Source organism: Sylvia atricapilla, chromosome 4 (genome assembly GCF_009819655.1).
Source record: "Sylvia atricapilla isolate bSylAtr1 chromosome 4, bSylAtr1.pri, whole genome shotgun sequence".
Classification (NCBI taxonomy): Eukaryota; Metazoa; Chordata; class Aves; order Passeriformes; family Sylviidae; genus Sylvia; species Sylvia atricapilla.
The window spans coordinates 4480390-4494749 of record NC_089143.1 but is presented as its reverse complement, the minus strand read 5'-3'; the positions used below and the strand labels follow the sequence as shown (position 1 = coordinate 4494749).

At 35.1% G+C, this 14360-nt stretch overlaps 1 protein-coding gene across 1 annotated transcript in view; it reads right to left on the bottom strand.

The window, feature by feature from the left end:
• SGCZ (sarcoglycan zeta) overlaps positions 1 to 14360 on the bottom strand; it is a 177311-nt gene that overhangs the window by 51931 nt on the left and 111020 nt on the right. The window contains exon 3 of the mRNA XM_066316954.1: positions 11163 to 11250. Within this exon, the coding sequence (XP_066173051.1) occupies positions 11163 to 11250 (88 nt within the window). The remainder of the gene's footprint in view (positions 1 to 11162; positions 11251 to 14360) is intronic.

The following is a 14360-nucleotide window of genomic DNA, read 5'->3' as shown; positions in this document are numbered from 1 at the left end:
TACTCACAATGTAGGGAATGAGACCATTATAATGTTTCTGAAAGCAAATCAAACTTTTTTGAGATAAAGAATTGAATTAATGACACTTTCAGAGAGAAGATCCAAACAAAGGACACGAGCTACCAGAGCTCTCATGAAAAAGAAATGCTAAAAAACCCCAATCTTACATTTTTGCAATATTAAGTCAATACTGATAGCTACCATAAAAGGAAGACTAAAAAAATCTAATTTTGACAAACTGCCTATTTCTCTGATTATTTCCTTTAGCTAGAGAGTTCTAATATCCTGAAGCTATCTATGCAAAAGATCTTAACATTTCATATAATTACACTTTATCTGAGAAAGATTTAATGAAACAATGTACACAATGTACAAAATACTAAAAGATACGCAGGAGTCATCCACAAAAAGCCTACCACTAGGTACTACTGGGTAGGAAAACAAAAGAAAAAAAATACAGCCTCATGACTAGAAAACGATAATTTTAAACCCTTCTGCTACTTGGCAGATGAGTGAAATGCATTTGCAGATTTCTGAGCAGCCAGCATCCACTACGATGATGGCACAAGACGATGAGGGCTTAACCTAGCTCTCAGGATTTCTACATTATCCATTTAGGAAATTGCTTGTCTCCTTGCCCTTGACAGTGGGACAAGTGCCAGAAAGCTGCAGAAGCAGGAATAAAAGCATATTTGGTCTCTTAGCTTTTGGAAGTGTCTCTTTTGATTAATGTTCTCAGTGGAGCTCGTTGTTGACTTGTAACACGTAAGATGCAATTCAATTCAGCGATGAAGACACCTACCTCAGCTGGTTACCCTGCTGACACTGAAATTCTGTGCCTTTGTGATTTGAACCACTGCCAGATTGTCTACCTTTTGAAATACCCCACTTGTGGAGCATTTCATACCCTTGGGAAATCTGAAGTGTCCTTAAAAGAATGTAACAATTGTGTATCTGGAAAGGAATATAACCTAGATGCAGATGGATGTTCGAATGCAGAGACAAGACCTGCAGCAGAGGTGGAATTTTTGTCTGGACTAGCTGAAAGCTTTTGCATCAGAAGTATGGCAAGCCAGCAAGAATCACTCAACTAGAGAAAAATGAATGTGCTAAATTAGCACATTCTGCATCAGAAATTAAATGGGTAGAAATCTTTAAATGTGTGTGAAAAAATTGAGGTCATCGCAACTCCAGATACCTTGGCAATATGTATGATAAAAGAGCAACAAAACTCCTGCAACCAAAATATCAGTGCAGAATAACACAAAAGCAAAAATCGTGAAGCTTTGGAACATTAATGTTGTAATAACTTATTTTGATGGCAAGGTAGTCCTTGATTTTGATCTGGAAAAAAAAATGCTCACTTTGAATTATTTTGATTTCTAACTCATGTTAGTGATTCAGTGAATGATAACTATTCCCAGTGACTAATTAATTTCAGATTTATGGAATGTTTTTCTTCACAGGAAGAGATCTAGTCAAATTTAAAAATATTCTGCTAATCATTAATTCAATGCCATCTGTTCATAATTCAGTTACAACTACAATATTTATCACTCTAAGAATAGCCTAAGGAAAAAGAAGTTATTTTCAGAGATATATTTATGTAACAAAGAATTTTTTTAAATCAATAATAAATATACTTTTAACAATGCTGTACAGGCTTGAGACAAATTACATCAAGACAGCTCTGCCCATCTACAAATATCACAACTAAACATGTGTAGTATTGGCATAATATGGACCTTGAAAATTAATCCTGTTCTAAACAGAGGCAAAAAAAAAAAAGGTAAATAATTTCATTTATAAATAAACACAAAAAAGCAGCAGTGTTCTACACGTGGTTATTAATTGCTATTTTCCAATATATTTTTAAAGGTACAGTGTTACATTGCAGATGGGTTTGGAATCATATTTTTATAGGACTTGGTGAAGTGAAATAAATAGAAATTAAACTTCAATATTGATCTTCTTGAAAGACAATATTAATTGCAACATAACACTGAGATTAAATTTCTGATCATCTAAAGATATGTGAGGAGAAATTCCATAAAACTAAAATATTTTTCTTATTTATCTTTTAATACTAGTCATCTAATTGATATGAACCAGAACTTGCTGTTGAAGAGGTTCACAATCTCAAAGGGACAAATAATTTTCATGGGCAAACACAAAAGTTTCCAAGCCTGACTGTTCACTTGCAAGAATCTCTTTCACAAACAGAAACAGGCTGATTTCCCATAGATGCTTCAATAATAAAACTGATAAAACTCAGACTTTTTAAAGATAACTTAGCTGAAGAAAGAATCTAGGTGTACAATCAAATTACTTCTCAGCCCTATGTTTGACAAATCTCCTTGCTGTTATTTCAACACCTTTAAGAAGATCAGCATACTGTTGAATTTCCACTTTCTTCCACCTCGCTGTTCTCTGCAACTATGAAATAAAGGAGAACACCAAAAAACACTCACTGCACTTCTATTTCTTTTAAATTATGTTTTTGTATTTAATTAACTTAAAATAGGCTTCTCATTTTTTGCCCCTATCTTGTCCTTCACCCCTTAGAATAATATACTCCTGACAATATTAGTGAGCTGTCTGAACATCAGGGGAAAAAGGGGTAAAAATAAAACCTTAACATCCTGTCAGAGAGTTGTTAAAGGTCCAGATGTTATAGGTAATTTAATAATGCTTAGCACACAGCAGCAGGCTTGTGAATGTCACAACGCATGCACAGCAGCTGCTTTTGAAGTGAAATGAAGTATTAGCTTCAGATAAAGCTAAACACAAAGAATTAGAACCATCTTTGGAAGATGTATGCTGCATCTGTCAAACCCACGCCTACACCTCTAAAACCTACTTATATACCTCTAAATAACCCCATTTTTTTTTTGACTCTTGGGATGTGTCTCCCACGAAATCAAATCACTTCTCCCTTCCTGCTCTGAGCATTTGGGCAGTAGTTATGCTGTCTGTACTGGCCAACAGCATGTGGGTAACAGCAGCAGGACAGATGGCAATGGATTAATGTTTAAACACTAACACTTCTGCACCACCATGAAAAGGCTAATTACCTCTTCCTACTCAGACTTCTGGAGTTAAATCAATCAACTGCTCATAGTTCCAGCTCCTCTGATATGTTATGGGGTCAGGTTGGGTGGGATCAGAAGAGGATAAAATATTTGAGAATTACAACCTAATACCTTTTTCTTTTCTAGAAACAGTGGAAAGGTCTAGGCTGGTATTTAAAACACAATAAGGTAAAATAAAAAGCCTATAAAGCACCAAAGTAAGCAGAAGACTGCAGTGCCACTGCCAAATAGCTATTGATAATTAAAATCTATTTCAGTGTATGTCTAGACTCACTACAGATGCTCTGGGGTCAAAGTTAGCATTGAAATGGAATACTAAGGCAGCGAGCTGAGGCCCATACCAAGCTGACTGGACACCTTTGTGCACAGTCACTGCTGTATTCCTGCTCCCCCTCCATAATCCCTGCCTGATTTAGTGTTCCCTTTCATCGTTTTTATATCACCTCTAAAGTGACAGTGGGTATAGACCACCATGCTTTCAGGAGAAAAAGAGGCTTGTGGTGGCTTCTTTTTGAAGCACCTCACCCATCCTTAGCATGCCAGATGTTCCTGCCAGCACCACATCAAAAATAAGATACCAGACTTTAAAGTTCCATCCAAATTTATATCATGGACAAACAAGGAAAGAAAATAAGGTGTATGTATTTTTTCTATGGTACAAAAAGAAATATATCAGAGTATTTCTAATAGTACAAAGTTTGTTTTTCTTTTTGTCTGTTACAGACAGAAAAGATGCTTTCCATGTTAGATCAGTACAACTTCAGATATGAACTAACATGAGCTGTACCTTGTATCCAAGGTAAATGTAGTCTTCCTGAGCTCAGACTGAGGGAAAGAAAAAGAGAAGAGGAAAAGTTGGATCAAGACTCAAATAACAAAAACTTCTGGAGTCTGAAGAATGTAGAAAGAAGAAAGAAATATACTAAATGCAGAAATAAGGGGAAGAGGTCTTAAGACCTCAGCTCTGGAAGTACTGAAGTTATTAGTTTTAAGATTCAAAGAAGATTATGTACAACACTCAACTGAGGATGATAAAACCGAAATCAGAGTCATATCCACTGCACATACATTTTGGATAATCTGTTTAATACTAACAGTGTATAAGCACTCTCTCTTCCCTGAAATAACCATGCTGAAATTCCACAGAATTCAACCAGTTGAATTGCAGTTGTGTTTTTTCATAGAGAATTTTTAATTCCTGACATCTCAACAGATGTGATATGCTCTTGTATTTCAGGAAGGAGGTATCATGCTAAAAAATGCACATATCTACAAGAAATAGTTACCACTTACAACTGACAGAGAGATACCTTACTATATTTTTACAGCACAGTTTTCATGTAGCAACTCATGTGACAATGAGGAAGACTTAAGATGCATTTTACAGCAGAGAGTATTTCAAATATTAAACAGCAATGTAGTGTTATGTCTGCACATAACATACAAATAAGATCATCAAAATAATATGAAAGATGTTGCTTAAAATCTGAAAATATACCTAATTTATCAAATGCAATCAGAAGTACTGTGTAAAGCATCTCTCTATTTCAAAATGATCTTGTTAACCAAGCACAAACAGGATTGAAAATGGTTCACGTAGTATATTTAATAGTTTTATGAGTTAGTTGTGTAATTTATAAGTAAAAAAGTGTTATTTTTCAATCCAGTTAATGCAAGGGATTACAAGGGCATATTTGCCATAGCTGAATTTCAAATGTGCGTATGAAGATTAACACAGAAAATGATGCAACTAATTTACAAGTGAAACAGAAACAAAAATTAGAAAGGAGTTGTCTGCCTCTTGATGCTGAACCAAAACAAACAAATCCTGATGCTTTCTATTATTTGTAAATTACTTAAACAGAGAATTACAAGAGAAATATGGATGAGTTTCAAATAAATTATGATGTTAATTTTTTCAGGATTAGTTTGGCAGACTCACCAAAGTGCTGGCAAATAGGTCAAAGTTTGGACCAGAGCTTCACATTTTCCTAATACTGCACTTCAGGGTAATTAATTAATGGTAGTGGATTCTCATGAGAGTTTAGCCAAAGTCATTAAGAGTATATATTAGGTGAACTCCTATCACAAAACTATTACAGCACAGATAGTTTGCAAAAAGACTTTTCCATGGACTAGACAGACACAAATAAAGGCAACGTCACGTTGCACTGTAAATTATGAGGAGGGATGAGGCTCAGATTCCAGCTGGACATTTCAACTGTTATGAGCAACATGGCTCACTTTCTGACTGCCTCTTGGCTCATCTCACGTCCTTTGCCAGGAGGAAAAAAAGCCATATGGCCTTCCAGGCACAGCTCCATTCCCTCTGCAGTGAGTCCTGAAGCTGAAAGAAATCCTTTCACCCCACAGTTAAGCACAAGGGAAACTAACCTGTATATAAAAAAAGAGGAAGTTTTCTTCCATTTACCTCCATTTAAAAGATCTGACAATGGATTTGTACAACAAACCAGCACATGAGTTGTACTTTCACCTCCTGATAAACTGTTTATATTTCTGCATTTGGGAAGAGTGCTTAACTGGCTATCAAAGCTTAAGAAATATTATACTTTAAAATTAGTACGCTCAGAATATATAAGATTTTGCTGCGTAAATTTTCCAAATATTCTCTGAATGACAGGTACCTAATGTAAAGGTAACAGGGAATACAACAGAAAACCAAGTGATTGTCAAAAGAAAATTCCATTTAAGGTGCAAAAAAATCTGGAAAAACGTCAGCAATGCAAGCAATTTAGCACAGAAATTATGGACTCTGTGTTCATCCATTTTTGCATTAGAAAATTAAGAGGAAGTGAAGTATCTATAAGTTGAAAACCTTTGCTACAATGAGAATAACTTGATAAATGACAAAATGTCCCAAAAGAAGATTTTAACCTATTACATGTTTAGTCTGAATTTCAATGTGAAATACTCCTCTTTGTATATAACTGCAAAAAGTGGACTACTAATTCATCTAGACACGGTAAAATGAATTGCCTACATTTCTTATTTGCATATATTAAAGTGGTATTAGGGACCAAAATTTGTGTTTATTAAGGCTGTATTTCAGGTAAGGAATAGAAATTGAGAGAACGCTGAGAAATGGATAACTTATTAATCTGGCTTTTTTTTTTTTTGCCATATCTTAGCAATAATAATTATCCTACTCTACCACAGTGGTTACAAGAGCAATTGCTTTAATATGGAAATTAGACTAGCAGAATGCTTAAGGTACTTCAGATTTTGGAAATCTCAGTGAAGTTTGGAATGACAGGTAGGCAAACCTCTTTGTCAGTGCAAGGAGAATCTTGATCTCACATATCCCAAACAAGCTCTAATCTATGTTGGCCCAGTTGAAGGGGAGAAACACCTAATGAGGGATTGTAAACTAACTCATTCCTCCCTCCCAGCACCATACTACAGATGATGCAAGAACAATTAAGAGAATAAGAGAAGAGCTGAGACCATTTTTTCCCTTTTTCTACAGTGAGGAAAGGGTGTACATGTATAATCATTCTAAACCCACCCTCCTCTTGCAACACTAGGAGAAAAGACCTTACCTTTGGGGCTACTAGTGTTTGCATAACTAGTGTATGCAAACAAGATTCTAAACTAAAAATATTTCTTGTCTCATTAAGCATGTTTTTAATGGATACTTAGTTCAAGTTCATAAAAATCTTAAGTAAATGTCTGACAATAATACCAACTATTTAGAGCAACATGTGTACACCTATTATTACATGTACCTTATTATTATCATTACCACCCCACAGAGTAAAAATATAACATTTTGTTACTCCCACAGATGATTCCAAAAGCAAGAATACTTGAAAGGTTACATCTTGCTTCAGATCTTCATTGATATCTAAATATTGCAAAGGGAACATCAGGAGTGCCATTTAGGTAATGAGTTACTTTGAACACCTCAGAAGTGAAGGGATGTGTTACCTGTTAAGGTATCACTTGATATAAGCATAGGAAACTGCCAAATGTGATACAGGTTTGAAGGAGATTCCCACAAAGTTCCATACATGCAGTTTCTAATGTCCAACAGTCTCTGCACAATAACCCAAATACTCCTGATGGAACACCTCAAGTAAGTAAGCACATTTTAAAGATCTCAGAATACATAAGAAAAGTTTTGTGGTAAATGTATGGAAAAGACGTTTGACAAGTTATTTGACTGTATATTTTAGCAATGTTATCAGTCTTCAGCAGTGCTCTAATTGAAAATCATACAAAAAATTATCCTGCTATTTTCAAAAAGTAACTGCAAGAATGTGACATAACTTTGGTATTAAAGTACCTTTTTTGAATTTGCATGGCTCTGGAGATCTCAGTGACTAGAGAGATAGGTTCCGGAGCTCTCTAAAGCTGTGACTTGTACAGGTCTGGATGTCTGTGAGAGTTACAATTCTGTCTGAGGGCTCAAATGAAGCAGAGATGAAATGTGCTTTTTTTTTGCGCATTTCAGATATCCATCCCTAAAGCTCTTAATGAATAGAAAAGGGTCAAACAATAGCAGAAATACCTGTCAGAAACAATTATTGCAGTAAGGAAGAAAGTAAGGAAAAACAACCTCTTGCAGAAAAAAAAAGCTGAAATAATAATCCAACATGAAGACGAATTTACATTAAATACAAATGTGCATTTCAGTTTCAAATGTCACATTACATTTTTTTAGTGCTTGTGAGCCTAACACACTACACTCAAAGGCAGGCAGAGATATATAAGGTATTTACAGGAAGCATGGAGACAAAAGACTTGTGGCTCTAGATGAGCAGCTAATATGCATTTCGAAGAGCAGTAGAAAAAATGAAGTAGATAATTTTCCATATAAATTATGCAAACATTGATTAAACAGAGAAAAAAAAAAAGTTGCATAAAGGTAATACAGTAGAATGCACAATGCAGGAGTATTATTAAGTACGGGTTGATAAGGGAGAGATGTGATAATTAATCCAGCAAAATTCAATGGATTGTTATCTTTTCATCTTTATTTTGTAGATACAATTCACGTCTGTGCTGCATCTGCTCCACTGGTCTTAAATGGCATGTCTAAAAACTGAAGGCTGTGGAGTTCTCTTGGAGATGCAGACACAAACTTGGCAGTTTCCAGACCATATGTCATGAATAGACTGGAGCACAAACCAACATCTCTGGCTCAGTTGGTACAGATCCCAACAGAAAGCATTGCTACAGCTGTGGCTTTCTCTCTGTACAGTTTTTAGTGCCAGAATAAAAATACTGTATTGCAATAATGGGTGTATTCTTGGTATTGTATGACCTGAAGCATAACTTGAATTTATACCATTGAAACATGCAACCACTGAATCATCCAATACACTTAGTTATCTTTTTCTAAAAAAAAAAATATTTAATATATCTTTTCTTCACGCCTCCTAAATTAGGATGTTTCCCAATATGTCTTAATGATGCTCTTTAATGGCATATTTTGTCTTCCATAGTCACTTACAGAGTTGAATACCTGCTAAAGAGTTTCACTGAATTATTTCCATCTCCCTGAATGAACATACAGCCTTACTCCTCCCAGCCCAAATACCACTTTTTTACATTAATCCATCTTCTCATTACAGTTCTAATTATTTTCTCATAAGGCTGTCTTAGTCTTGCATGGCATGGTTTCAAACACCACAGAAAGAATATTTAATTGTCCTAAAATTTGACGAGAACAGCAACTTGGTTGCCAAACACAGGATGAGCCCAGCCTATCTGCTGGTTTGTAGTATCACTTCAGCCCTGTGAAATGCAGATAAAATGTCAGTGATATCAGATGTATAAAAAGTGCATTATCATCCTTTTGAATAGATTGGCATCCTTCTTTCTTTCTAGAATGCTCGTGCCATTCCTATTAACTTTTAATTATTTTATTCAACTCTTTAAAGACTGAACAGATAATGACATTTCAAAATTTTAACAAGATTTTTTTTTTTCCCCAAGACATGACAACTCGCTTTTTTGTTGTTTAAAACATTTTTCCTTGCAGTTATTTTCGTTCCTCTCACTGGACAGCCACACAAACAGCTACTTCACCACACAGCACTACTGAATGGACAGAGAGCATTTTTAAAGTCAGGTACTTTTGGGGCACATTTAAAACTAATAGAAAAAATATTTTCATATGTCAGCAAACTCTGTATAGAAAAGTCCCTTCCCATTTTTTCAGCAAATGCGGCCATGCTTTTACCTAGGCAAAAGTAAAAAACTTTTCTCTGTCCTCTTTCACAACAGAAGAATTTAGAAGGGAGTGCATTAATAATATATTTCTACTTTTACATTCCTGTAAATTTCTTTGATTCCTCAATAGTAGAACATCCAGGTTTTATGGATCCTACTGGCAGTCATGACTCTTTACAAACTAGGAAGTATTTAATAAGAGAAAAGGAATGTTTTAACATTAATCCAATACTGTATAGGGGATTCACCAAAAAAAAAAATTTTATACTGATAAAAAAAAAAAAAATAAAGGCCATATATGAAATAAAGAGGAAGCTAGATTAAGAAATAATGTAAATAATGTAAATACAATATTGCAATTTAACAAGCTCCTAGTCTCCAGAGACAGCACCAGCTGCACACCAAACTTAAGGTGTTCACCTTAATGATAGCAACATAAGAACACATGTTTTTTTCAGGATATCATGTTTTTAGAATATTCACCTCTAATGTGATGCCTTTAAGTAGGTCAGTCTCAATACACTCACACTCACTTTGAGTGCTGGATTCACTCAGCCAGAATAGTGTCAGTGATAAAAATATTGTGTCTATTTTGACCAATGTGAATGTCTGCCATGGCCAATTCACCTTTTTGCAGTTACCAGCTGAAGTAGAGGTTTTAACAATAGATGATAGAGAACTGCATGTTGTAATTGCACTGGGCAAGTAGAATATGGCCAGAACAGGTGTTAGTTTAATTTTCCTCATCTGTACCTGGTTACCTTTGCACACTCATTCGATGTGGTCATTCAGGGAAATCAGTGCAGATGGTGTGTCACTGTGTGCACTTGGCAAGGATTTCTACAGCTAGAAGCCACCTTCTCCAGCCAGTATGAAAATTTAGTCTAGATTACTACTAGAGTCTAACTTAAAATTATTTGTGGGTATAACCTCAGCACATGAGGAAAAAACAATGAAAATGAAAAAAATGAAAATACAAAGTCTAAGGGGTGTCTCCTTGAATTTTATATACTAAGGTCTTACACATGTATGTTGCTGTATTTTTTATCCCAGTCCCAGTCAATATATATTGTTTTGTATAAGAACTAGTACATCACTTTTCAGTGAATTTTTTGGCTAATATTCTTAAAGATATACTCACAACAGTACTCTTCTAGTTCAGAAAATATAAAAAATATTACTTCATTTTTATTAACACAAGAAGTATGATTCTTTCTAAAAACAAAGTATAACACAATAAACTTCATAAAATGGGGGAAAATACATGATAAGTTAAACAGGTAAGTAGAGGATTTTTTCATTTCCATTTCATTTGGAACTGCTATAATTTATACTTTGTAAAATATCAGCTTTAATGAATCACTGGCAGTATGTTAACTTTTCATTTAAATTTTGTAATGACTAAGAAATCATTTTGTTTTGTTGGTTGTTTATTATTCTGTTACTCCAGTTACTTTGAGTATGTGCTAATACAAATGCCTTAAAAAAGTGACAGGGCCAAAGCAATTGCCACTGAAATAACAGAAGACTGACAGAAAGTATAAGAAAATTATGATTATTTTCCTACTGAAAGGGTTGTTGAAACATATTTTGCTGAGGCTTTTTCAGTTTGTTTTGCTACAATGGTCTCAAAAAAAAAAGCTTTTTTTATTCAGCTGTTTTCATTTTAGCTATTTTGAGGCACTTCTAGTTTTTCTTCCATGACCTAATGCTGAATCATGCTCTTATGACCCATTGTATGCAATGGGTTTTGAGTATGATGATGATAGTTTTTTCCTGAATTTTAAGTAATATTTTATAAGAGATGATAACTAATGAAAGCTTTTAATAAAGCCGAACTGATAAACATAACAGTCAATAAAGAACACTCACCTACTGTCAGTTGTCCAGTTAACTGTCCCATGTGATTTCTTGCATTCAGTGTTACATTTCTGTCAGACTGTAAGACCAGTGGGCTATCCTGGGAAACATGCATGAGACAATAAATGAGAGAACAAAAAATTGAGGTAAAATTAAGTTAGAACTTAATATAAACACACGTGCTGAGAAGGAAGTTATGTCAAGTATAACAGCCATTTTTTAATAATTTCATTAAATATTTTACAAGTCAAATTTTTATATTTAAGAATACCAAGAATACTATTTTAAACTTGAAATCTTTGTGTATACAATCCCTGCTTCAGAAATCAGTTTTGAACTAGATTTATTTAATTTGGGTTTTAATTTCCTGTTAATATTGCTAAGCTCAAAAAACCTTAATGCGAACCTGTTTCACTAGCCTTTCCCATATATTGTTAACTTCTATTTTCTAACCACCTAACCAACACTATATTGTATTACTGTATTAATCTACCCAATTTATAATACTTGCATTGCATTTACTAAACCTTTACAAACACAGACATGCTTTTCTTTGAACATAAAGAGAATTGTTACTCACAAAAAAAAAAAATCAATGAGAGCATTGGAAGGTGAGATCTTGTAACAGAGAACCCTGATCCACTTACAGGTACATATTAGGGATCAAATTGATACAGCAAGGAGACAAATATTTCACATAAAACACAGTCTTAACAATTTTGGGGTCAGTTGGCAGGATGATACCTGGCTCTCAGTATCCAGCTAGGTTTGAGCTTTCGAGAAATGTTTGCATTTATGGGTAAGCTTATCCTGTATTCAAAGCCAGCATAAACAATCTCAAAAAGAATTGGATTTTACTTCTCTAAGATTAAGGAGCCAGATGCACTCCTCCAGGGGAAGCGCAGATGTGCAGAAAAGGGGAAGAGCTTCAACACAGAGCCAAGAGAAACAGCCTAAAAATAAAAAGCGCAAGCTCACCAATCATGCTCTCACTGGAGTGGTGTAAGTGCATGAGAGAAGGAAAAAAGTAGGATTGTGATTGCTGCTGCAGAGAGGCTCTCTTCTCCCCACAATCACCTGACACCACACTGTTCTTTCCCTGAAGCTTCCAGAGAGACCACGGGTGCTTTAATGCTGCTGGCATTAAAGATGCTTATGTGTGTTTATCCAACAGCATGAAGACATCTGACAGAAACAGCTGGGGATGTGACTTCAGCAGGAATGACTAAAGGCTAGGAAGATATTTGAGAAATTTATTATATACTCGTTATATTCTTAGATTCTTCCCTGGGCATCCATTATTGGGCATCCCTGGACTGAGCATATAAGGTTAAAGAGACCTCTTAATACACTCTGTGTGTCTCTTAATATATTCTTGCTGTCCTTAAAAGTTTTTTAGATGAGAAGAAAAGGGCATAAGGAGATATGAAGATTTATTTTTACCTGAATGATGCATTAAGTTTTCACTAAAATTTTCTGTGCTTTACAGTCCTTTCCCTTGAATCCAGAGCTTTCCTGTACAAGAAACATTCTTCCCAGTTGTTTTCACTATGATTATTAACTTTAAATGATAATCGGTTCCCCGGGAAGTCTGAAATGATTCTAAGCTAATTTCAAGGAGTTCAGGTGTATCTAATCTCTCACTGGACTATGCTATGACCTCTCTAACATCCTGCCAATTAGCTCTGCTTCACGGATTCTGGCAGATGAAAGTGACTGTTTGGCTTGTCCATCTTTCTAGATAAAAGGATATAATTATCAGCGAGACCCTGTGTTCAATTTTACTAGTTTGAGCTAAACATGTGATGCAATCAAGGGAGCTTCTGGCAACAAAAGCAGCTGTTAAGGACCTTTTTCTCACCACTTGATTTCCACTTTCCTTATGGTCCTTTGAAAACCATTAGTCCAGGCAACTGCTGCTCTGGGAAATGCAGTTGTCCTAATAGGCATCTGCAAGGCCAAAGGCTTTTAAAGAGCCCTTTTCACTTTCATTTAGTCACTTTTTGGTGAAAAGTCTTCCCAGTTAGAATAATCTTATCCTTAGCAAGGGAGGATACTGCCATTTTTGCCTATTTTTGCCAATTCAGCAAAGGTTTGGGAACTTATGCTCCCAAAGACTGACCATAGTCTGATCTGAAGGTTTCTTTCCTTTCACCATAGAAAAATACTATGGTATTAATACAAACTTAATACAAACTCAGGCTAAATCTGCCTCTCGGGTTCTAATTTTAAACAAAGAACCTTGGATATCAAATTCTGAAATACAGGATAGTGAAAAATTAGATGAACCAAGCCTTCTTTCTTCTTCTTTTCTTGTCATATATAAAAAGATGAAATGAGGGCAGAAGAACTTAAGAACATAAATCCATATTCCTCAATTTATGGATGAAAAATATAGAGCAGAAAGCTTAAATTCTGGACCAAAGAAAACTCAGTGGCAAAATTCCTATCAATTTAAGCAGTCCAACATTTCATCTACATTATTAACCTGCAATTTATTTTATGCAGGAAGTGCCTAAAAACAGGGGATCAAGGAATTCAAAACCAGTTTACTCAGAGGAGCTAGACACTCAGAGAAGACTTAGTTGAAATCTGTGGAATTATTGATCTGTAAGAAGAGTATAAAGTGCAATGAACATCACTCATAGGAATACAAACATATCTAAAGCATGAAAACACTGGGTAATTTTCTCTCCCCATGTCCAGACCCGTTACTCTTGATACAAACTTCAGCTTACAATGATTTGTGATGCCACTTCAAAAATCATACTGTAGATAACAAGACCCAACAATGTAGGGACATTTTTACAGTTACAAGGAGCTTTAATAATGTCAATATGCTAATAAACAAAATAATTACAGGAGGATACTGTCAGGGCTATGAGGGCTCTACCAGCCCTTACCCAACCTCCCTGTAGGGACTAATTTCTGTCCAGCCCCATCTGAACACTTCTGGTTTGTTTGTGCTACTTTTATCCCCTCACTGTTTAAGGAGCATTCAGCTCTCTCTGCTTCCTGACAGATCTGAGGAACCCAAGAATTACCTGATATTCATGATACTGTGTGAGATGACTCTTGTTATAAGACCCAAAGCATTGCAATTTCAGGATTAAAGGTAAATCAGATTAAAATGCTACAATAGTTACTTCTTATCTGAAACAGATTTACAGCTAAGAGTCATGAAAGTAAAAACAAACTAAAGAATTTAGG